This window comes from Podarcis muralis, chromosome 7 (assembly GCF_964188315.1).
Source record: "Podarcis muralis chromosome 7, rPodMur119.hap1.1, whole genome shotgun sequence".
NCBI classification, from domain to species: Eukaryota; Metazoa; Chordata; class Lepidosauria; order Squamata; family Lacertidae; genus Podarcis; species Podarcis muralis.
Window position 1 is genome coordinate 6897800 of NC_135661.1, and position 21854 is coordinate 6919653.

The 21854-nt window shown below is 45.9% G+C and overlaps 2 protein-coding genes across 2 annotated transcripts; both read right to left on the reverse strand.

Annotated features, from left to right (window-relative positions):
• Positions 1–2211: 2211 nt before the first annotated feature.
• On the reverse strand, positions 2212–8183 carry LOC114602800 (natriuretic peptides A-like). Its single transcript, XM_028741456.2, has 3 exons — positions 7940–8183; positions 3069–3339; positions 2212–2516 (listed from the first exon to the last, which is right to left on the reverse strand). The coding sequence occupies exons 1-3, from the start codon at positions 8057–8059 to the stop codon at positions 2500–2502; spliced, it is 408 nt and encodes a 135-aa protein (XP_028597289.2). The 5' UTR covers positions 8060–8183; the 3' UTR covers positions 2212–2499.
• Positions 8184–15586: 7403 nt separating this feature from the next.
• LOC114603323 (natriuretic peptides B-like) lies at positions 15587–20269 on the reverse strand. Its single transcript, XM_028742213.2, has 3 exons — positions 19955–20269; positions 16395–16686; positions 15587–15885 (listed from the first exon to the last, which is right to left on the reverse strand). Exons 1-3 carry the CDS (start codon positions 20075–20077, stop codon positions 15860–15862), a joined length of 441 nt encoding a protein of 146 aa, XP_028598046.2. The 5' UTR covers positions 20078–20269; the 3' UTR covers positions 15587–15859.
• Positions 20270–21854: the final 1585 nt, after the last annotated feature.

Consider the following 21854-nt stretch of genomic DNA (forward strand, 5'->3'; position numbering starts at 1 on the left):
GGATTCTTCCCCCTTGCTCTCAGTCTCCTCCCTCATCTGTGCCTCTCTCCCTGAACCCCTGACAGTAAATATTACCAAGTTAAATACAGAGAGAAAGAAATAGAAAAGAAAAGAAAGAAAAAATGAAGCAGTCAAGAAAATGATTAAAAAAAGAAAAAAAGACCAAAGATTTATACAACATTATATCAATCAAATATATTTATTTATTTTTGCAAAAAACTTCCAATCTTTTTCGTTATGCTTTTTCTGTTGTCATGGTATTATCGCGTAGTTTTGTTTTATATCCTTTTTCTTACATTCCACTATAAAGTTTATTTCAGTTATCTATTATTTGCAAGTATTGTTCCAATTCTGCTAAGATGGTATCATTTTTGCAATATAGTCTTATATATTCCTTCAATATTTTCCATTCTCTGTTTTCTGGTAAAAAGAGCAGCCTTCAGAAATTCTGCACATTGGGATAATCTGTCAATTCCAGGTTCTCTGTTACTCCGTTATACCAATCCAGTCTGGTACAGTGGCTAGAGCATTGGACCTGCGTTCAAATCCTCCACTCACTGGCCATGAAACTCACTGTGGTGACCTGGGGCCAGTCCCTGCCTCTCAGCCCAACCTACCTCACAGGATTGTTGTGGGGGAATGAATGTATGCGACCATGTGCTCCTTAGAGGACAAGGTAGAATATAAGTTCTAATAATAATAATAATCTTAGATCCAGTCCCCCACATCTGTATATCAATCTGCCATTTATTTATTTTTTGAAGTTTCATTTAATTTTATTAAAATGCATATTAATGGTGTGGTCTATTTTTTTTAATAGACTTGTAGTTTCTAACATATTCTAACACATCTCAGCTCCCTTTCCTCCTCTCCTTTCGTATCTCACACCTGTTTTCGGAGATGAGTCTGTTCTAAGCTTGATTTTTGTGTTTTAGTAAAAATCTATTCGTGTTTTTTTTAATAATCCTTGTGAAAATCAATTGATGTGAATTTCCCTTAATAGATACAAGTTGTTGTTTTTGTAAAGCAGTTCTCCCTAAAATAATGCATTCTCATGTGCTACTTTCACCAAAACATATGCATTTTTATGCACAGTTTACCTGGATATAATTTAATTCTGTACACATTGCTTGGCTGGAGACTTGCATTGCAAAATTGGGAAAAGTGCACATTTCAAATATTGCAGGGGGCCTGTGTTTTGCTTCATGTAATCATCATCATCATCATCATCATCATCATCATCATCATCATCAATACTTTATCTATACCCCACCCATCTGGCTAGGTTTCCCCAGCCACCCTGGGCAGCTATTGTTTATGTATTGTTTCAAGTAGGGATGCGGGTGGCGCTGTGGTCTAAACCATGGGTAGGCAAACTAAGGCCCGGGGGCCGGATCTGGCCCAATTGCCTTCTAAATCCGGCTCGTGGACGGTCTGGGAATCAGTGTGTTTACATGAGTAGAATGTGTGCTTTTATTTAAAATGCATCTCTGGGTTATTTGTGGGGCATAGGAATTTGTTCATTTATTTATTTTTCCAAAATATAGTCCGGCTCCCCAAAAGGTCTGAGGGACAGTGGACCAGCCCCCTGCTGAAAAAGTTTACTGCCCCCTGGTCTAAACCACTGAGCCTCTTGGGCTTGCTGATTAGAAGGTTGGCGGTTCAAATCTCTGCGACGGGGTGTGCTCCTGTTGCTCTGTCCCAGCTTCTGCCAACCTAGCAGTTTGAAAGCACACCAGTGCAAGTAGATAAATAGGTACCGCTCCGGTGGGAAGGTAAACAGTATTTCCATGCACTCTGGCTTCCGTCACGGTGTCCAGAAGCGGTTTAGTCCTGCTGGCCACATGACCCGGAAATCTGTCTGTGGACAAATGCTGGCTCCCTCGGCCTGAAAGCGAGATGAGCGCCACAACCCCATAGTTGCCTGTGACTGGACTTAACTCTCCAAGGGTCCTTGACCTTACTTTTACCTTATGTATTGTTTCAGAAAGTGTGAATTAGATAGGTTTGTCTTTAAATGCAAATGAAATCTAGCGTCTCCTGAATCTCCATCCCCAGCACTGAATTTTCCTCCATTTCAGCCTTCTGTATCCTGGAGGAGCTTTGAAATTACACAACTAGTTCTGGGAATGGGTGTGGCTATGCAAATACATGTTTGAAAGGAAAGAACACGCGAGAGGATGAGGAACAAGTAGATCCAACAGCAGGGGGCAAAAGAGCAAATGTGTTTGATTTTTATTGTTTCAAGCAACCATCTCTGTGCCAAAAGTAAGAAAGTTTGTTTGTTTTAGAAAAAAGAAAAAAAGAAAAAAGAAAACACAAACATACAAGAGGTCAAAGAAATAAATAAATCAATAAATTAAGAAATAAATAACACGGGAAGCATGATTCCAGAGGACTTTTTGGGGAAAGCACACGTCTTCAGAAATTCACATGTTGTCAAAAGGTCGGGCGCTTTTCTAGGGCAGGGTGGGTGAGCTGACGGCAGGAAAGCGGATCTTAATTCCTCCTCGACCCTAGAAGCAAAAGGTTAAAAAAGAAAAGGATTTAGAATCATAGGATTAGAAGGGGTCCTGAGAGTCATCTGGTCCACCCCCCTGCAATGCAGGAATATATAGCTGTTATTTTACCAGCTTTATACACCCCAGTAAGATTTATTCCTTGCCTTTTTTATTAGAGGTATGTGAGCCAAGCAAGAGAACTTGGGAGATCCATTACTGTTCCTAGATTGATCAGTGGGAGGAAGCAGCTGGGAAGCAGATTCTGGCGAAACACCAGACTTCCAAGATGCCAGATATTCACCCTTGAAGCGTTTGGTGCTAAGAACGGGGACTCATGGAGAGTTGCAACAGGCAGCTCTCACTAAAGAGGGAGTTGCCTGTCGCAACCCTGTACGAGTCCCTGTTCTGGGCATCGATGGGAAGGATTTGCAGGTTTAGCCCGTGGACCAAAACGAAGCATGCATCTGTGATCATACGCTTGGAGGGATGTGTGATTTCCTGTAATTCTCCCAGAAAGCGCTATTCTAGGTCAGGCAATAACAAGGGGGTGGGGTGGGGAGGGCTCACCTCTGCATCCCATCGCAGTCACTTCCCCGATCCGGTCCAGTCTCCTCCCGAAACAGCTCTTCGCTGTCTGGATTCCCCGCATGCGTTTAAGCAAGGCGCTGCGGTCGGAGAGGAATGGGGCTGAATAGGCCGGGGTCTCCACTTGCTGGCTGTTGCCGTCATCCAGGAACTCAGTCAGTCCCTCCCTCTGGCTTTCAGGATCTTCTAGGTTGGGGCTGTTCTGCAGATCTTCCATCAGGGAGACTTTCTCCTCCAGCCTCTGCAGAAGGGCCTGAATGGAAAATGAATATAATGATCCTCTTTCGTTCCTCTGCATTGCCTCCAAACCTTTCTGCTGCCTGAACCTCACCTTCCTTCCTTCCTTCCTTCCTTCCTTCCTTCCTTCCTTCCTTCCTTCCTTCCTTCCTTCCTTCCTTCCTTCCTTCCTTCCTTCCTTCCTTCCTCCCTCCCTCCCTCCCTCCCTCTCTCCCTCTCTTTCTTTCTTTCTTTCTTTCTTTCTTTCTTTCTTTCTTTCTTTCTTTCTTTCTTTCTTTCTTTCTCCTTCCTTCCTTCCTCCCTCCCTCCCTCCCTCCCTCCCTCCCTCCCTCCCTCCCTTTCTTTCTTTCTTTCTTTCTTTCTTTCTTTCTTTCTTTCTTTCTTTCTTTCTTTCTTTCTCTCTCCTTCCTTCCTTCCTTCCTTCCTTCCTTCCTTCCTTCCTTCCTTCCTTCCTTCCTTCCTGGGGTTCAGCTAGCTCAGCAGTTCCCAAACTTTTCCAGCCTTCCCCCATCCCCTTGGTTCCATAAACTCCTTCTTTGTGCCCGCTGCTCTACTCTATAAAAAGCATTATTCAGAATATCAGTTGGCATATATAATAACCCAATAAAATTCGAAGCAGGAACAATTAATGGCACACCTGTTCAGTATCCTGTTTAGACATTTTAGTTCGATGAATTTGACACAACTGATGAATTTGACCCAGCTTTTCAAAGTCTGATAGGTGCTGTGATTCTCCAGGGGTCTGGCTTCACCCCCATGGTTGTACGCCATTGATTATTGAGACAGATGGCAAGCAACCCCCTGCCACTGCCTTGCCTATTAGTGCCCCCTAGGTAATCCCACCACTGCCCCCCCAGCGGGCACTACTGTCTACTTTGGGAATGGCTGAGACAGGTAATTTTAGACCCTGAACACCACAGTCTTATTTAGTTACTTTTATTATTTCGTTATGGGACTCGGGTGGCACTGTGGGTTAAACCACAGAGCCTAGGGCTTGCCGATCAGAAGGTCGGCGGTTCGAATCCCCGCTACGGGGTGAGCTCCCGTTGCTCGGTCCCTGCTCCTGCCAACCTAGCAGTTCGAAAGCACGTCAAAGTGCAAGTAGATAAATAGGTACCGCTCTGGCGGGAAGGTAAACGGCGTTTCCGTGCACTGCTCTGGTTTGCCAGAAGCGGCTTAGTCATGCTGGCCACATGACCTGGAAGCTGTACGCCGGCTCCCTCGGCCAGTAAAGCGAGATGAGCGCCGCAACCCCAGAGTTGGCAACGACTGGACCTAATGGTCAAGGGTCCCTTTACCTTTATTATTTTGTTATTTGTTAGGTTTCCATCCCACCTCCTCCTTCCTCCAAGGAGCTTGAGGTGGCATACATTGTTCTCATTTAATCCCCTCAACAACCCTGTGAGGTAGGCTAAGCTAAGAGACAGGGACTGGCCTAAGGTCACCTCAGATGACCTTCATGGCCAAGCAGGAATTTGAACCCTGGTCTCTCAGGTCCTAGTCTGAGACTCTAACCATTAGGCCATGCTGCCTTTTTAATGGGAGAAGGGTCGTACTTCGGTGGTAGAGCACGTGCTTTGCATGCAGAAGGTCCCAGGCTCACCCCCTAGCTTGTTCCTGGCTTCTGCCTGTTCCTGGAAACTGGGATTGTCGTTCTGCAAATACAATTCTTTCTTTCGGGCTTGTGATTTTAAAGATATGAAACATGCATTTTGCTGCTGAGCTCCAGGTCTCCTAAACTGAGTCAGATGCCTTCAAGAAGTTAACAAGGAAGACACCTGATCATTCAAGAACCAGGGTGCTGGAGTGGTTAGAGTGACTATTCGGCCAGGGCCTGGGAGACCAGGGTTCAAATCCTCCCTCAGCCAGGAAGCTCACTGGCTGACCTTAGGCCCACTCCCTGCCTCTCAGCCTAGCCTACCTCACAGGGTCGTTGCAGGGATTAAATGAGGAGGGGGGAGAAGCAGGTTTGCCACCTTGAGCTCCTCTGAGAAAAAGGTGGGACCGAAACATAACAAATACCATATTTTTCACTCTATAGGACGCACCAGACCATAGGAGGGGGAGAACAGGCAAAAATCTTTTTCTTGTTCTCCCCCTCTAAAACAAGGTGCGTTCAAGGTGCATTCACACAAAGCCTCCAGAGCGCAGCGGGAGTTCCCACTGGGCTCTGGAGGCTTCAGGTTCCTTTCGACCTGCTCTTTGGGGCTGGCGGGGTCCCGCTGTGCTCCAAAGCCTTCAGGGATAGCTTTGCGCAGCCATCCCCAAGCTAGAACAATGAGACGGAGTGCTCCCCAGTGCTCTGTCACGCTGTTCTGGCTTCGGGGACAGCCTTTGTAGTCTCTGCAGGGCAGTGGGGTGAAGGCAGAGGCTTTGCGCAGCCATCCCCAAGCTAGAACAGCGAGACGGAGCACTCCTCAGCGCTCCGTCTCCCTGTTCTGGCTTTGGGCTTAGCCGCGCATCCTGCATTCGCTCTATAGGATGCACACACATTTCCCCTTAATTTTTGGAGGGGGGAAAGTGAGTCTTATGGAGCGAAAAATACGGTAAATAAATCTGTCTATTTCAGCTTGTCATCTTCCCAGTCTTAAAATTCGTCACTCCACATCTCTGCAGCAGAAAATCCATACGTGCAAATTTCTATAAGCAATTTTGACCAGCATATACACATTTGCACAAGCAGAGTGCCCCAACGTGACGTATTTTAGCACATTCCTTTTCGCTGGCCTCTGCACTTTTGCACACACTTGTTGACGGAGACAAAATTGGGAGATGTGTGAGTTTCAAAGGTCCCTTCTGCAAAGGGGATCAACTTTCTTCCCCGACCCTTCCTACATGTCAGGGTTGTGAGGGTAAAATGCGGGAGATGGAGGGGAGAAAAACATAGGCCACCTTGAGGCGGAATATGAATGCAATAACAGGTGATAAATAAATAAATCCCAGTTAGACTCTCCGTAACATGGAAAAGCCTTGTCTCCCTGGCACAAGCCTGGAATCCTTTATGAATTTTATCATTTATTTGTTGCATTTATATCCTAGAATTTTAGGTGAGGCAGGGAGGCAGGGACGGATCCCAAGGTCACCCAGTGAACTGCATGGACAAGTGGGGATTTGAACCCTGGTCTCCCAGATCCTAGCTCTGTAACCACTCTGCGACGCTGCCTCTCTTTTATAAGTCACCTACGCTCACTGCCATCCTAACATTCTGCAGCGATGAACTGTAACCGAGGAAGGACAGATCCGCCCAGCCATAGCTAAGAATAGAAGAAAGACAAAACCCAGGATTTTGTTCCCAGCAGCGACCGGTACAGTGGCTAGAGCATTGGACCTGCGTTCAAATCCTCCACTCACTGGCCATGAAACTCACTGTGGTGACCTGGGGCCAGTCCCTGCCTCTCAGCCTAACCTACCTCACAGGGTTGTTGTGGGGGAATGAATGTATGTGACCATGTGCTCCTTAGAGGAAAAGGTAGAATATAAGTTCTAATCACAACAATAATCTTAGGTCCAGTCCCCCACATCTCTATATCAATTTGCCATTTATTTATTTTTTGAAGTTTTATTTAATTTTATTAAATGCATATTAATGGTGTGGTGTTTTTTTTAATAGACTTGTAATTTCTAACATATTCTAACACATCTTTCCTCCTTTCCTTTGGTATTTCACACCTGTTTTTCTGGGACGAGACTGTTTTAATTTTTCTGTTTTAATTGATTTTTTATGTTTTAATAAAAATCTATTCCATTTTTTTTAAGTCCTTGTGAAAAATCAGTTGATGTGCATTTTCCCTAATAGTTGCAAGTGGTTGTTGTTTTTGCAAAGCCGTTCTCCCTAAAATAATGCATTCTCATGTGCACAACAACTCAGTATTTCGTTCCCAAGAGCGACCGGGGGGCATCACTTCCCTGTCAATTACCCCCAGCGCCCTCTGACTCTGAGGTAGACTGTCTCTGAACATGGAAGGTTGGCCTTCCGTGAATTTCTCCCCCAGGAGGTGAGAGCTCATCCTGGAATAATAAAATCCTAGGACTGAGACTCCCCAAACCTGCCCCTCTGGGTTCCTTAGACAAACCTAGACAGCATCTTAAAAAGCAGAGACATCACCTTGCTGACAAAGGTCTGTATAGTTAAAGCTATGGTTTTCCCAGTAGTGATGTGTGGCAGTGAGAGCTGGACCATCAAGAAGGCTGATCGCCGAAGAATGGATGCTTTTGAATTCTGGTGCTGGAGGAGACTCTGGAGAGTCCCTTGGACTGCAAGAAGATCAAATGCATCCATTCTGAAGGAAATCAGCCCTGAGTGCTCACTGGAAGGACAGATCGTGAAGCTGAGACTCCAAGACTTTGGCCACCTCATGAGAAGAGAAGACTCCCTGGAAAAGACCCTGATGTTGGGAAAGATGGAGGGCACAAGGAGAAGGGGGTGACAGAGGGCGAGATGGTTGGATAGTGTTTTCGAGGTTACCAGCATGAGTTTGACCAAACTGTGGGAGGCAGTGGAAGACAGGAGTGCCTGGCGTGCTCTGGTCCATGGGGTCACGAAGAGTCGGACACGATTAAACGACTAAACAACACAGGACTGAGTCTCCCCAAACCTGCCCCTCTGGGTTCCTTACCTCCATGCTGGCTAGCTCCTTGGCGGGGCTGAGGCTGTCGATGGGGTGGGCCATGGGGTGCTGGAAGCAGAGGAGGAACAGCAAGACAAAGGTGACTGCGGTTGAGCCATGGGTGTCCATGCCTGGAGAAGGTGCGTTTGGCTTTCTCGCCCTGGAGACGATGTCCTTTTCGAGAGATATCTGGCTTCCCTTCGTCCCTGATCTGTTGTGTCCTGTGCTGCCTGCTTCTCCCCAGCCGGCCTTATATACCCTTGAGCCGAGCTTCCTTGGGTTATCGGTGGGACTATCTGGGGCACATTCCAGCCCCCTCGCCGGAATGCAGCTCCTTTCAGAGAAGATTCCCTATATTAGGTGTCACTGGGCAGCTGATCTCCTAGCATGCAGGAGTCACAAGCCGGTGATTTCATGCCGCCTGCCCTCTCGGCTGATACTGGCCTCGGAGATTACAAACCCCATCCCTCGTTGGAATTTCTTTAACCCCCCCCCCCCCACTTTCAAACATTTCCCAGATCTGAGCAGAGAGGACCCTTGCAATATTCCCAGAAATACACCTTGGGGAAATCGCCTTGTATAGCAAAAGCGAGAAGCTTGGGAGGACAGCTTTTTTTTTTGCTGGGTGAGAGGGAATCTGATGACACCCCAGCCCTGGACTTTCCCTCAAGGGCCATTCCTATATATGGAGTAATGAAGGTATCAGCTCAGTCCTGGCTTTGCTTCCTTTCCAAGTGGCTTTGTTCCATTCGGGGCTTAATATCAGCATCAAGAAGAATCAGACATTTGCAAGAACTCCATCTTTGAGTGCGACGGCACTTTGGAACTACCCGCCACTTGACGTCAGGTAGTTGCCTTTGCTGCGCTCTTGGCTGTACCTGCTAAATGAAAAAAAACCAACAACCCATTTTCATTTAGACAAGCCTGCCCGGGTATTTAATAATAATAATAATAATAATAAATTTTATTTATATCCCGCCCTCCCCAGCCGAAGCCGGGCTCAGGGCGGCTAACAACACTAAAACAGTACAACATTATAAATACATTCTAAAAATTAATTAAAATACAAATTGATGGCAACCATAGACTAAAGCTTTGTAGAGATTGCCAAAGGAGGGAGTCAGGCTGCGCCCTGACCAAAGGCCTGGTGGAACAGCTCTGTCTTGCAGGCCCTGCGAAAAGATGTCAAGTCCTGCAGGGCCCTTGTCTCTTGCGACAGAGCGTTCCACCAGGTTGGAGCCGCAGCCGAAAAAGCTCTGGCTCTAGTTGAGGCCAGCCTAACCTCTCTGTGGCCTGGGATCTTCAGGATGTTTTTATTTGAAGACCGTAAGTTCCTCTGTGGGGCATACCAGGAGAGGCGGTCCCGTAGGTACGAGGGTCCTAGGCCGTATAGGGCTTTAAAGGTTAAAACCAGCACCTTAAACCTGATCCTGTACTCCACCGGGAGCCAGTGCAGCTGGTATAGCACCGGATGAATGTGATCTCGCAGCGAAGACCCCGTAAGGAGTCTCGCTGCGGCATTCTGCACCCGCTGGAGTTTCTGGGTCAGTCTCAAGGGCAGCCCCACGTAGAGCGAGTTACAATAATCCAGTCTGGAGGTGACCGTCGCGTGGATCACAGTGGCTAGGTCAGGGCGAGAGAGGTAAGGAGCCAACTGCTTAGCTTGGCGGAGATGAAAAAATGCCGCCTTTGTTATAGCTGCAATCTGCGCCTCCATGGAGAGGGAGGTATCGAAGATTACACCCAAACTCTTAACGGACGGTGCTGGCACTAATTGCACCCCCGCAAGAGAAGGGAGTTGCCCCCTCAATCTCATATCGTCCCGTCCCAGCCAGAGGACCTCTGTCTTCGAAGGATTTAACTTCAACCGGCTCCCACGTAACCATCCAGCCACAGCTTCCAAGCATCTGATCAGTGTGTCTGGGGCCGAGTCAGGATGGCCATCCATCAACAGCTAGAGTTGGGTGTCATCAGCATACTGATGGCAGCCCAGCCCAAAACTCCGGACAAGCTGGGCAAGGGGGCGCATAAAGATGTTAAAAAGCATCGGGGAGAGAATCGCACCCTGAGGCACTCCACACACCAAGGAGTGGCGGGATGACAATTCCCCCCCAAGCGCCACCCTCTGTCCCCGACCAGAGAGAAACGAGCGCAGCCATTGAAGGGCTGTGCCCTGGATCCCCACGTCGGCAAGGCGGTGGTCCAGGAGTTCGTGATCGACCATGTCGAAGGCTGCTGACAGGTCTAGAAGAATCAGCAGCCCCGACCCGCCTCGATCCAGCTGCCTACGGAGATCATCTGTTAGGGCGACCAGAGCCGTCTCGGTCCCATGACCAGCGCGGAAGCTGGACTGGAATGGATCCAGAGTTGATGTTTCATCCAGAAACCTACCAAGCTGTTCCGCAACCGCTCTCTCAATCACCTTACCCAGGAATGGAAGATTCGAAACCGGGCGGTAATTGGATAGATCTAAGGGATCTAATGATGTTTTCTTTAAAAGCGGGCGCACCACTGCCTCATTCAGTTCCCCTGGGAATGTCCCGGTGCCAAGGGACAAATTGATGATATCCCCCAGGGGGGCCCGCACCTCGTCTGGACACGTTCTAATCAGCCAGGACGGGCACGGGTCAAGAGGACAGTTGGTGGGCTTTCCAGCTCGGAGGAGTCTGACCACATCGGCTGGGGATATCCGGTCAAAGTGGTCCAATACTGGACCCGAGGACAGTCGAGGGGCCTCCAGTTCCTTTATTGTATCGAAATTGGCGGGGAGGTCATGGCGGAGCAACAGGACCTTCTCCGCAAAAAAGCTCGCAAAAAAGCTTAGGAAGTTGATGTGAGTTTTTAATCTGTTCTTTAGTCTTTTTTCTTTTTTGTCAACCACTTTGTGCTTAAAAAAACCAACAACAATCAAGCAGTATATAAATTTTAAGAAATAAGTCAATCAATAAAATTAAGCTTACCTTTGGTTCAGATGGGGCAGCTAGCCTGCGGGTCAGATACCTAAACTGAACCTGAGTTCCTTCTTTTTCACTTTTACTGATGCATTGTAATGTCGCAAAAAAAGCAGGCGTCCCCAAAGTCTTTTCGTTTCAGATTGCATTCACAGTCCTGAGTACAGACTCAGAAGTTCTTTTTTATCATTGTTCTTATTCATTAAATCCCACAGTTTCTTCCCAAGAGCTCCAATGGGCATGCACACTTCTCCCCCTCCCCATTTTATCCTCACAACAATGGCCCTGCAAGGTAGGTTAGCCTGGGTGGCGGTAGCTGGCCTGAATTCACCCCAGGGCAGGGATTTGAACCCCACTCTCCCAGGTCCTGGCCCAGCCCTCTAACCACTGCTCCACCCTGTCTTCCAAGGGAAAGAACAGAGAGGTGAACTATCGTTTTGCTATGGGGAGAAAATCCCAAGGGGAAGCAACTCAGAGCCATCCCAGAGCCACGCAAGAAGGGTATAAGGCAGGGCTTATGTGGCCCTCCAGATATCACTGATCTGGCCCTCAGAACTCCTCCCAGCCACCCCCACACTGACTCTGCTCTCCATCACCCTTGAGAGTCCCTCCCCCATCTGCTTGGACTGTGCCCTTGAATTCTTATAAGGCCTCTTGTTGGCTTGGATGAATGCAACTCTGTATGCTTAAGTTAGGATGGATGGATTTTAATTTTTATTCTTAATATGGGCTGGCAATGTTTCTTCCCCCTCCCAATTTTTCACACACACACACACACACACACTTTTAAAATTCAAAATTAAAACAAAACATATTATCCAGAAACATATCATCCTTATTCCCCCCCCATTTTTTCTCCCTCCCCCCACCCTCCCACACAACCCCCCCCAGCTTCCCTCAGTTCCAGTCTTTGATTTCTCTAAGAATGCTGTTTTCTGCATGTTACACAGTTGTATAGATCCTCAAACTATTTAGATGATTATCATCAATAAAAAGTTTGTGAATCTTTATTCAAAGCCAGCCAAGGAGTCCAGTTCGCTTTGTTGCGTCTTCAAATACTTTTTATAAAATATATAGCACCCACTCCAGCTCAGTCCTACTCAGAGTACATCCACTGAAATGAATGGATCTAGGTTAAGCAAGGCCACCCACCCCATACGTTTCAAGTGCTATGACGCCACTTTAAACAGCAGCTGCCCACAGAGAACTCTGGGAACTGTAGTTTATTAAGGGGGCCGAGAGTTGTCAGGCAACCTTTCCCAGAGCTACTATTCCCATAATTCCCTGGCAGGGCAGATTGATTGTTAAAAGCCCACTCTGAGACTTGTACCTCTGCAAAGACTTGTACCTAACTCTCAGTGCTCTTAGCAAACTACACTTCCCAAGATTCTTTGGACGGAAGCCATGGCTGTTTAAAGTGATGTCCTGGTGCTTTCAAAGTATGTTTGTTGCTGCCGGACCACCCAGAAAAGAGCCACATTTTAAAAGGGCATAGGATGTTTTAAACGGTTCTGATTGCGGTTCCTCTCTTTCGTTTTTGTCGGGTTGGTTAAATGTTTAGCTGGAGTCGGCGTTTACTTTAATTTGGGTATAACTGTAAACCGATTATGATGATTATTGTTGTTATTGGTTTTTTATTGATTTGTTAGTTTGTTTGTTGCATGTATAGGATATCTTGTTTTTTGATGTTTGATGTTTTGTTCTGTTTTATATGTTGTAAGCTGCCCAGAGGGGCTGGGGAAACCTAACCAGATGGGTAGGGTATAAAATAAAAATTATCATTATTATTAGATGGTGTGAAGATAGATAGATAGATAGATAGATAATACTTTATTCGGCTATAAGCCCACAAGGTAAAACCAATCAATAAATAAAATAGCATTTTACATTCTAAAATATCAACTAAAATATTTCAGCGCATAATCTCCTTCACGTTACATACAATCTCTAGATGTACCATATTGTGGCCTTGAATATAAAGATGGTGGATAGAGTTTACTAGATTTTTAATAGTCATGCAGCATTCCATGAAGTCTTTTAGATGGTGTGAATGTGACTGGGGTCAAATGCGGAGCAGGAGTAACACTGAGTACATTTTTTAAAAAAAGTTCTCCATGGCAGGAAAGTTTGTGAAAAGCACTGTTCCGATGCATCAATTTGCGCCCAGAGTGTCCTTTTCTTTGAAAGTGGTTTGACCTTGGCGGAACGGTTTGCATTTTTGTGCAACAGCCTCCCTGCAAGCTCGCTTTGCTGGGAACCAGAAAATAATACTGTAAGCTTCCCCCTAGAAAGAACCGATGTGATCCAGGCCCTTGGCTTCTCTCCAAGGTGCTGAATCAAACCTCCCTCCAGCTACTTCCTTAAGCTAGGTGGGGATGTTGAACCACAGAACCCTTTCCCGGGTCAACAGAACCTGCCTCTCTTATCCCAGCATGGATTTACTTTTTCTTTTCCGCTCCTTTTGGGGGGAAAACAAACAGGAGAATTGTTCCTGCTGCGGTTCTGAATCCTCAGATCTCTGCATGTCATGAACCTAGTCTAGTCTTGCAGCCAGAAATCAAGGGCTTTAAAAATTGATTGGGGTGGCAGTGTTTACAGGAGCAAGGAAATCAGGGATCGGTGGGAGATCAGGTTATGACAAAGCAGGCAGGTTTTCAGGGGGCCTTTTACTGAGTCAGCACTCCACCCAGCTCATTGTTGGCCCTGACAGGCAATTTTAAGCAAGGCACTTGCTCTCCTCTTTATTTAAATCTCCCTTTGTGTAGAGATTTTAAAAAGGGATACATGACAAATCTGAAGAATCATGAATTGTGCAGGCTGTTTATGTTAGCCAGATTTAATATGTTTCCCTCGATGATAGTGAGAGGAAGATATTTAGCTCTCCCAGAATCAGAGCGTCTCTGCAAATGTAGCAAACACGAACCTGATATTTTGGAGCATATTTTCTTTTCTTGTGATTTTGGCATTATGCCAGAAGACAATTATTAGAGGCCTTACAACTCAATAGGCTGATTTCTATGCTACCAACGCTTCAGGACCTGCTCTCGGACAGGAATGATCAAATTACTTTTAATAGTGGCTGAATTTTTGAGTGCTGTCCATGTAGAAAGACTGGGCCATTATAAAGAGATTTAGTGGTTCTTAATTGATTGATGATGTGGTAGTGTTGTCTTATATTATTTATGCAAATTGATTTTCTCTGGAGTTGAAGATCTGATTGGGACAAACCTTGTTATGCTGAGCTCGTATTTTGCACAATTTGCATACGGTGTCTGTTTGATAACGTGTGGTTTGCTATGCCTAATAAAGGATATTTGATTTAAAACAAAACAAAACAAGGCAAGGATTTTGTATGATTCACAGCCACTGCTGGTTCTGTGATGGCTTTTGGTGGCTGGTGGCTGCTAGCTGTGCCTGCCTGCTTGGGCTAGATAAGGCAAGGGAAAGCTGGAGACAGTAAAACACAGGCAGTGGGGAAGCTTCGTGAGCGTTTAAAAACAGAAAGGTGAGAGAGGAGGTGGACTCTAGTGAACTTTGGTAGCTGCCCGTGTCCTCAAACTGTGTGTAAAATAGATCCGGGTATCCTGTCTGAGAAGGCAATAATTTAGATCAGGGTTCGGGAACCTTTGGTCCTCTGGGTGATGTGGTACTGCAGTTCCCAACCAACCCCGCAAACATGACCAGTGAATGATGTGAGTTGTAGCTCTGCAATATCCGCAGGGCCAAAGGTTCCCCACGTCTCACTTAGAACATCAGGGGAAATTTTTCCCGATTTCACCTCACCCTATTATCCCAGACACTGGGATTTTCTGTTGTTGTTCCTCTAATGGAACACCCTCCCCTCTTCCAGACACGAAGCGCTGTTAATCTGCGACATCAGATATCTTGCAAAGGCTTGTCTTTTTGCCCAGCCAGGGACCATGTTATCAAGGAATTCTTATATATAAAGAATATATTGAATGCTTTTGATGTCATCAGTCTAATTATACCGTTATCTAATTTTTCCTGTAAACCACAGGAAAGCGAAGATCTCCCTTTCTGTGGCTGAACTGATATCTCATAATCACCAACCCCAATAAGTGGACTTCTACTTAGACGTATAGGCTGTCTATATTAATGAATGCATATAAGTGCGTTAGGGCCGAGGGAATGGTTTTATTGTTTAATGTCAGCTGACGATGCTTTGCCAATTAAGAAAAAGTAAATTTCTGAAAAGGAGAAAGGATCGGACACCCACCCTCCTTTTTGTTCTGAACAGAGGAGAGGAGGAAAGAGTTTCTCTCTGTGAACAAATGTAGCAGTGTCTGATGAAGGGGCCTTTTCCTCACTAGTAGAAAGGACCCCCCCCCCCATCATTTTGTGGTCATTTCATTTTCCACCCCATGGCAGCCATTTTGTGTTAGGCCACACCACTGCCTTGGCAGCCATTTTGCGACTGGCATCCGCGACACGTCCTCAAAATTCTGAATGTGCTCCTTAGCCCAAAAGAAGTGTGGTGACCCTGACTTTAACACAAGTTTTTCCTCATACTTTATTTATTTTTTTATTTGTTTGGCCGGGAAATGTTTTGCAAGTCTCAGAGGCATGTGTATTTCAAAGCTTGTGGTCACGTGCGTATGGGTTCAGGGTGTGCAAATTATGTAGGCTCGTGAATGCAAATTGTGAAATTTCTCCGCTATCGCTACACCACAGTGAAAACACTCCATTTCTATAAAATGTTTATTCAGATTTTGCAGCACCAAAGCCCCCGTTCCGGTAGGCCGAAAGACAGTCTCAGTGGCACACCACTAAGCTTCAAATGTAACGGGAGCCCATACAATATGAATATACAGGTTTTTATATTGTCTAGGAAGGGGTATGATTCTTGAGAGGGATTGTGCACAGAGAGTTCTCAAACAGATTTAACAGTCTATATAAACTTTATGGCCGTTGTTTTCCAAACTTTGGGGGCAGCCGAAAAAGAGGTCCTCTTCTGATTTCAACTTCTGGGTTTCCTCCAAGAACCTAAAAACAAAGAGTTAAAGATCTTTTGAGTTAAGGGTTCCCCTTCTGCTTAAAAGGAGCAGTGTTATTCATGAGGACTAGCTGCTTTCCAATCTCATTCCTCTCTATCGGGGTTCCTTCTGACAAAGGAGTGTGATATAAGGACAGCTCTGCTGGATCATACAAAATGCTCAGGGATGGGGAACCTTGTGGCCCTCCAGGATTCTTGGTCTGGCCCTTGGGAAGTTACACAGGCCACACCCCTTATTCACAGGCCACACCCCCTAACCAACCCTGCCTTGCACCCTCCTTGAGTAGGTTTGCGTGCCTGCAAAGGCATCCTTAAACTCTGAAAATTGCCTATTGCTTGCCTGGACAGAGCATAGAGTAGATTTCGGTTTGACCCAGAAGGTTGCCTGCACTGTTTTCAGCTGCTAATTCTAATATTTCTCGCAAGCGAGTTTTGTGAAATAAATGAATCTCGCATGCCCACCCAACCCAGCAACGAGATTCCTTCGAAAGAGACCTACGGGCTCTGTAGACATTGCACCCAAGGCCTGTCTGGGTCCCGATCCGCTCAAGCCTGGTGCCGAAGCATCCTGAGAAATATCTCCTCCGCTTTGGGGAAGCCAGGAATTTCATCCAGTGGTCCTCCACTTCTGCAGGGTGAAGGGAAGTCTGAAGTCTGAGCTGGCTGGAAGAGAGGGTCTCTGCGTCAACAAGGTCCATCATGTCAGAGCCGTCCTCTGCCTCGTCAGACCTGGAGATGGGAGCCTCCAATTCCCCTTCCGGAAATTTTTCCTTCAGGCGCTCGAGGAGGTCCTAAAATCAGAGGTGATGGAAAGAGAATATCAAGAAACAAACTCAGTTCAGAACATGAGGACCTAGAAAGCTTCCTCCTACTGAGTCAGACAATTGAGTCCAGATAGTTGTGTATTACCAGCACTGGCTGGCAGCAGCACGGTTTCAGGCAGGGGACACCCCCAGTCCTACCTGGAGATCTTATTGGGGTTTGAACCTGGGACCTTCTGCATGCCAAGCACTGAGCTAAATGGTCCTTCCTGCGATCACCATAGCAATCAATATTATATCAAAGCAGTTGCTTCTTTCTTTCTTACACACACACACAGAAAATTTACAATCTGGTCCAGTTTTAGCGCATGGGTTTGACTTTTCTTTGAATTGTCACCTTTTAAAGTTTGACTATGAGGTCTTTTTGTAAAGAAGATCTTAATTATTTTTAACGGATTTTCAGGGCACGGTGTTAAATATTAGTGTGATAAATGCCATCTTTTTACACCTGCATTTCCCCCTCTCCAAAACCTCAACTGAACAGTGTCTTCTGTTGTGGAAATTGGTGGGAAGAGAGAGATTTTGAACCAGAACGATCTAGATTTTGTATTTGTGGAAGAATATCTGGAGCTGGGAATCTTGGTTTGAGAGTCCGCACCCCAGCCTTCAAACAGAAGTTTCCTCTTGACTCCTTTAGGATATACAGTGGTAGCTTGGTTCTCAAATGCCTTAGTTCTCAAACGCCAAAAACCTGGAAGTAAGTGTTCCGGTTTTCGAACATTTTTCAGAAGCCGAATGTCCAATGCGACTGTTAGCCATTGTTTCCTGCACCGATCAGAAGCTGTGCCTTGGTTTTTGATCATTTTGGAAGTCAAACGGACTTCTGGAGTGGATTAAGTTTGGCGCTTTTTTTTTTGCTATTTATTTTGCATTTTTGTTTTTGAGGCTTTTTCAGTTAATTTGTTTCTGTGACTTTGTGGAATCCAGTTCAGCTACTGATTGATTCTGTGACTGCAAAAATGGATAAAAGCCCCCCATCCCAACAATGACCATCATCAGTGCAGGTAAGAAAAAAATGTATATATTTTTTATAATCTACAATACTGTCTTATTTATTTTATAGTACAGTACATTGATTATTGCTTTCATTTTATGAATCAATCGTCTCGTTAGATAGTAAAATTCATGTTAAATTGCTGTTTTAGGGGTTGTTTTTAAAAGTCTGGAATGGATTAATCCATTTTGCATTACTTTCTATGGGAAAGCTTGCCTTGGTTTTGGAACGCTTTGGTTTTGGAACTGACTTCCGGAACGGATTAAGTTTGAGAACCAAGGTACCACTGTAAAAAAAATTTAAAAATAAAAATTGGGGATGCCAGTTCCCTTCTCTCTTCTCTCCAAAATTTAACACCCCCACTATATGTAATGTTTTTGATTCCTGCAATGCACATTGATTGAGCTGCGAAGACCTTTTTCTGCTCACAAGCAGCTAACAAGTTCAAATTTTGCATTTGGTTGCATCCAATGCTAGTCCTACTCAGAACAGACCCATTGAAGGTAATGGAGAAGACTGACATAGGCCCATTAATTCCAGTGGGTTTCCTCTGAGTAGGAATCTTAGAATTGTGCTGTTGCAAGGGACCATAAGGGTCATTTAGCTCAAACCCCTACAATGCAGGAATCGCAGCTAAAGGGACTGAGTTAGATAGAATCCGTTAATCATCATTCTTTGCTAGCACTCCCCCCCATGTAAAACATTTCATTTTATTTATTTATTTATTACATTTACAAGCCACCTTTATTCTCCAATGATCTCAAGGTGGTTTACGTGGTTCTCCTCCCTGCCTCCATTTTACCCTCACAACAGCCCTGTGAGGTAGGTTAGACTAAAAGATTATGACTGGCCCAAGGTCACCCAGCAAGCTTCATGGAGCAGTGGGGATTTGAACTCGTCTCTTACATTATTTTCACCATGATGAGCATTTTGGAGCTCGTTTGAGAAGCTTGTTGCAAAATTCGGAAGAGTACAAAAAAACTTGTGGGAGGGGCTGAAGGGTTAAGGGTTTGTTTTGTTTTCATTACACATTCTGCGTTTTTAACCTTGCATTTGAACGCTGCTCTGAGATCTACAAATATAACCGAATCATGATTCAATTGTGAAGGATAGTTGCATTTCAATTTGCCTTTGGGTGAGTTCTAAGTTTGATCAATTGGATAAATTTCTGCAAGGGTGAATTTGGTACCTCTTAATCAAACTTAACCAACGTGAGTTTGGCCAAACTGCGGGAGGCAGTGGAAGACAAGGGTGCCTGGCGTGCTCTGGTCCAGGGGGTCACGAAGAGTCGGACATGACTAAACGACTAAACAGCAGCAACAACAACAACAACCAAACTGCACCGAGTTAGAAACAATAGAGGAATGTAAATGGGTAAAATTGATGGTAATTGCAGCCAAACAGGTTATAGCGAGTAATTGGAAAAATGCAGAAGAGCTAGGGGTGAACCAATGGAGGGAAAAATTGAAAAATATTATAATCTTAGCATATCTAACTGTGAAGATACATAAAATGAAAGGGTTTAAGGTCAGTGAGAAGGAGGAGGATTGGTTTGAGAAGATATTGAATGATTTGGGTAGGTTTGAACAATTTGGGGCAATTAAAATGTTAAAAGTTAAACAAACCTTGTGGAGGGAGGAGTGTTAAGGTATATAAGGTAAAGGTAAAAGTACCCCTGCCCGTATGGGCCAGTCTTGACAGACTCTAGGGTTGTGCGCCCATCTCACTCTAGAGTCCGGGGGCCAGCGCTGTCCGGAGACACTTCCGGGTCACGTGGCCAGCGTGACAAAGCTGCATCTGGCGAGCCAGCGCAGCACACGGAAATGCCGTTTACCTTCCCACTAGTAAGCGGTCCCTATTTATCTACTTGCACCCAGGGGTACTTTCGAACTGCTAGGTTGGCAGGCGCTGGGACCGAACAACGGGAGCGCACCCCGCCGCGGGGATTCGAACCGCCGACCTTTTGATCGGCAAGCCCTAGGCGCTGAGGCTTTTACCCACAGCGCCACCCGCGTCCCGGTATATAGAATTGTACATATGGTTGATTTGAATATGTTATTGTTGATTATGTATACCCAATGTATCAGCCGCCTGGGGGTTTTCACTGTTTGCTTTCACTGTGTTTTGGTTGTTGGTAAAAAAATAATTTTTTTTAAAAACAACAACAACAATCAAACTGACTTCCCAACACACACACACACACACACACACACCCCACCCCTGACCTGCCTCCTTCTTCCTCACCTCAAATGACCGCAGTTCTTCGCTGGAAGGACTCCAGGCCACAGGATGACTTGAACCCAGGCCTGCTTGGGCAAACACCAAGAGCACAGAGGACCAGCGACACCAGGCCACAGCATCCACCATCCCTGCTTCTCTTCGGGCCTCTGAGGTCTTGTAGCTTTGGCTGGGGATGCAAAACACTTCTTTGCAGACCCAGGGAGCCTTTCTTTATAAGCCCCTTTGGAGGATGGCTCCTTGCTGCTTCCAGCCGGCCTGGACCCCAGCGAGCTGAGCCACTTGGCTCTGATAAGGGAACTGGTTCCAGCCAGCGGGGCTGAGCCTTTCGGAAATGACACATTCTGCCCCCACCCTGCTTTTAACAGAGCAATTATAGACGCTTTCTTGAGCCGCCAAACCGTTCACGGCCGCGAACCTGCAGAAATGCCTTTTCTTCTTTATTAGAGGCAAATGCAGGGCCACGACTTATGCTACGGGTGAGTCCCCAAATTAGGCAATTCCACGACGATAGGGAAACTTGGGTTAATAGCTGGCTGTACTTTGCCCACAAATCATCCAATTTTACAACTTGGATATCTTAAAGGAACTGGGGCAGGGGATTAACGTAACACCTCTATAACTGCTACCAGAATTATTATTTGTCCAAATTGGAGGGTGCAATGAGATAACACCCTCCATGAGATGACTAAAATCTAGGACATGGTATGCATGGCTAAGCTTATATATAAATATGGTTTGAAGCTCAATATAAAAAAAACGAAGATCATGGCCACTGGGCCAATCACCTCCTGGCAAATAGAAGGGGAAGAAATGGAGGCAGTGAGAAATTTTACTTTCTTGGGCTCCATGCAGATGGTGACAGCAGTCACGAAATTAAAAGATGCCTGCTTCTGGGGAGAAAGGCGACGGCAAACCTAGACAGCATCTTAAAAAGCAGAGACATCACCTTGCCAACAAAGGTCCGTATAGTTAAAGCCATGGTTTTCCCAGTAGTGATGTATGGAAGTGAGAACTGGACCATAAAGAAGGCTGATTGCCGAAGAATTGATGCTTTTGAATTATGGTGCTGGAGGAGACTCTTGAGAGTCCCATGGACTGCAAGAAGATCAAACCGATCCATTCTTCAGGAAATCAGCCCTGAGTGCTCACTGGAAGGACAGATCCTGAAGCTGAGGCTCCAAGACTTTGGCCACCTCATGAGAAGAGAAGACTCCCTGGAAAAGACCCTGATGTTGGGAAAGATGGAGGGCACAAGGAGAAGGGCACGACAGAGGACGAGATGGTTGGACAGTGTTTTCAAAGCTACCAATATGAGTTTGACCAAACTGCGGGAGGCAGTGGAAGACAGGAGTGCCTGGCGTGCTCAGGTCCATGGGGTCACGAAGAGTCGGACACGACTAAACGACTAAACAACAACAAAAATCTGCTGGGATCAGAACCCTCTCCTGCAAGGTTATCTCTGTGCGCTTTTAATTTTGCATATTTGGCAAAAGCCTGGCCATGCTGTGAAAACGCCTTTTGCAAATCTGCTTGGTGCCGGTTGGGAAACGAGGCTTTACAGCTCAGCTCATAGACCCGCGCAGCTCTGCTTTCCTCCACCTGCTCCCATCCGGGGGTGGGGGTGGGGGAAACAACCTCTCTCTCCTCTTGGTGATGGAAGACCCTTCATCTCCCACAACGGGCTCACTTCAAAGGGCGGCTGTTATCATTTATATGCAAATCGGAACAAACACGTTTGCCCGGGAAGGGAATGGGCAGGCGCGTTTAATTAGCTGTGGCCTTTTATGCGAGAGAAAATACATTACCTCGTGTGTGCACGAAAGGATGGCTTTGTGATGTAAGCTGTCCTCCCCCCCCCCCCATTTAGAATCCCCCCCCCTATAATTTTTATTAAATTTTACTG

Coding starts and splice junctions, on each gene's coding strand:
- LOC114603323 (XM_028742213.2), bottom strand. CDS start 20,077: ATGGTGGATGCTGTGGCCTGGTGTCGCTGGTCCTCTGTGCTCTTGGTG. Junction 16,687..19,954: donor AAGAACTGCGGTCATTTGAG/GTGAGGAAGAAG, acceptor CTCTGATTTTAG/GACCTCCTCGAGCGCCTGAA. Junction 15,886..16,394: donor GTGCAATGTCTACAGAGCCC/GTAGGTCTCTTT, acceptor CTTTGTTTTTAG/GTTCTTGGAGGAAACCCAGA.
- LOC114602800 (XM_028741456.2), bottom strand. CDS start 8,059: ATGGACACCCATGGCTCAACCGCAGTCACCTTTGTCTTGCTGTTCCTC. Junction 3,340..7,939: donor AGGAGCTAGCCAGCATGGAG/GTAAGGAACCCA, acceptor TTTTCCATTCAG/GCCCTTCTGCAGAGGCTGGA.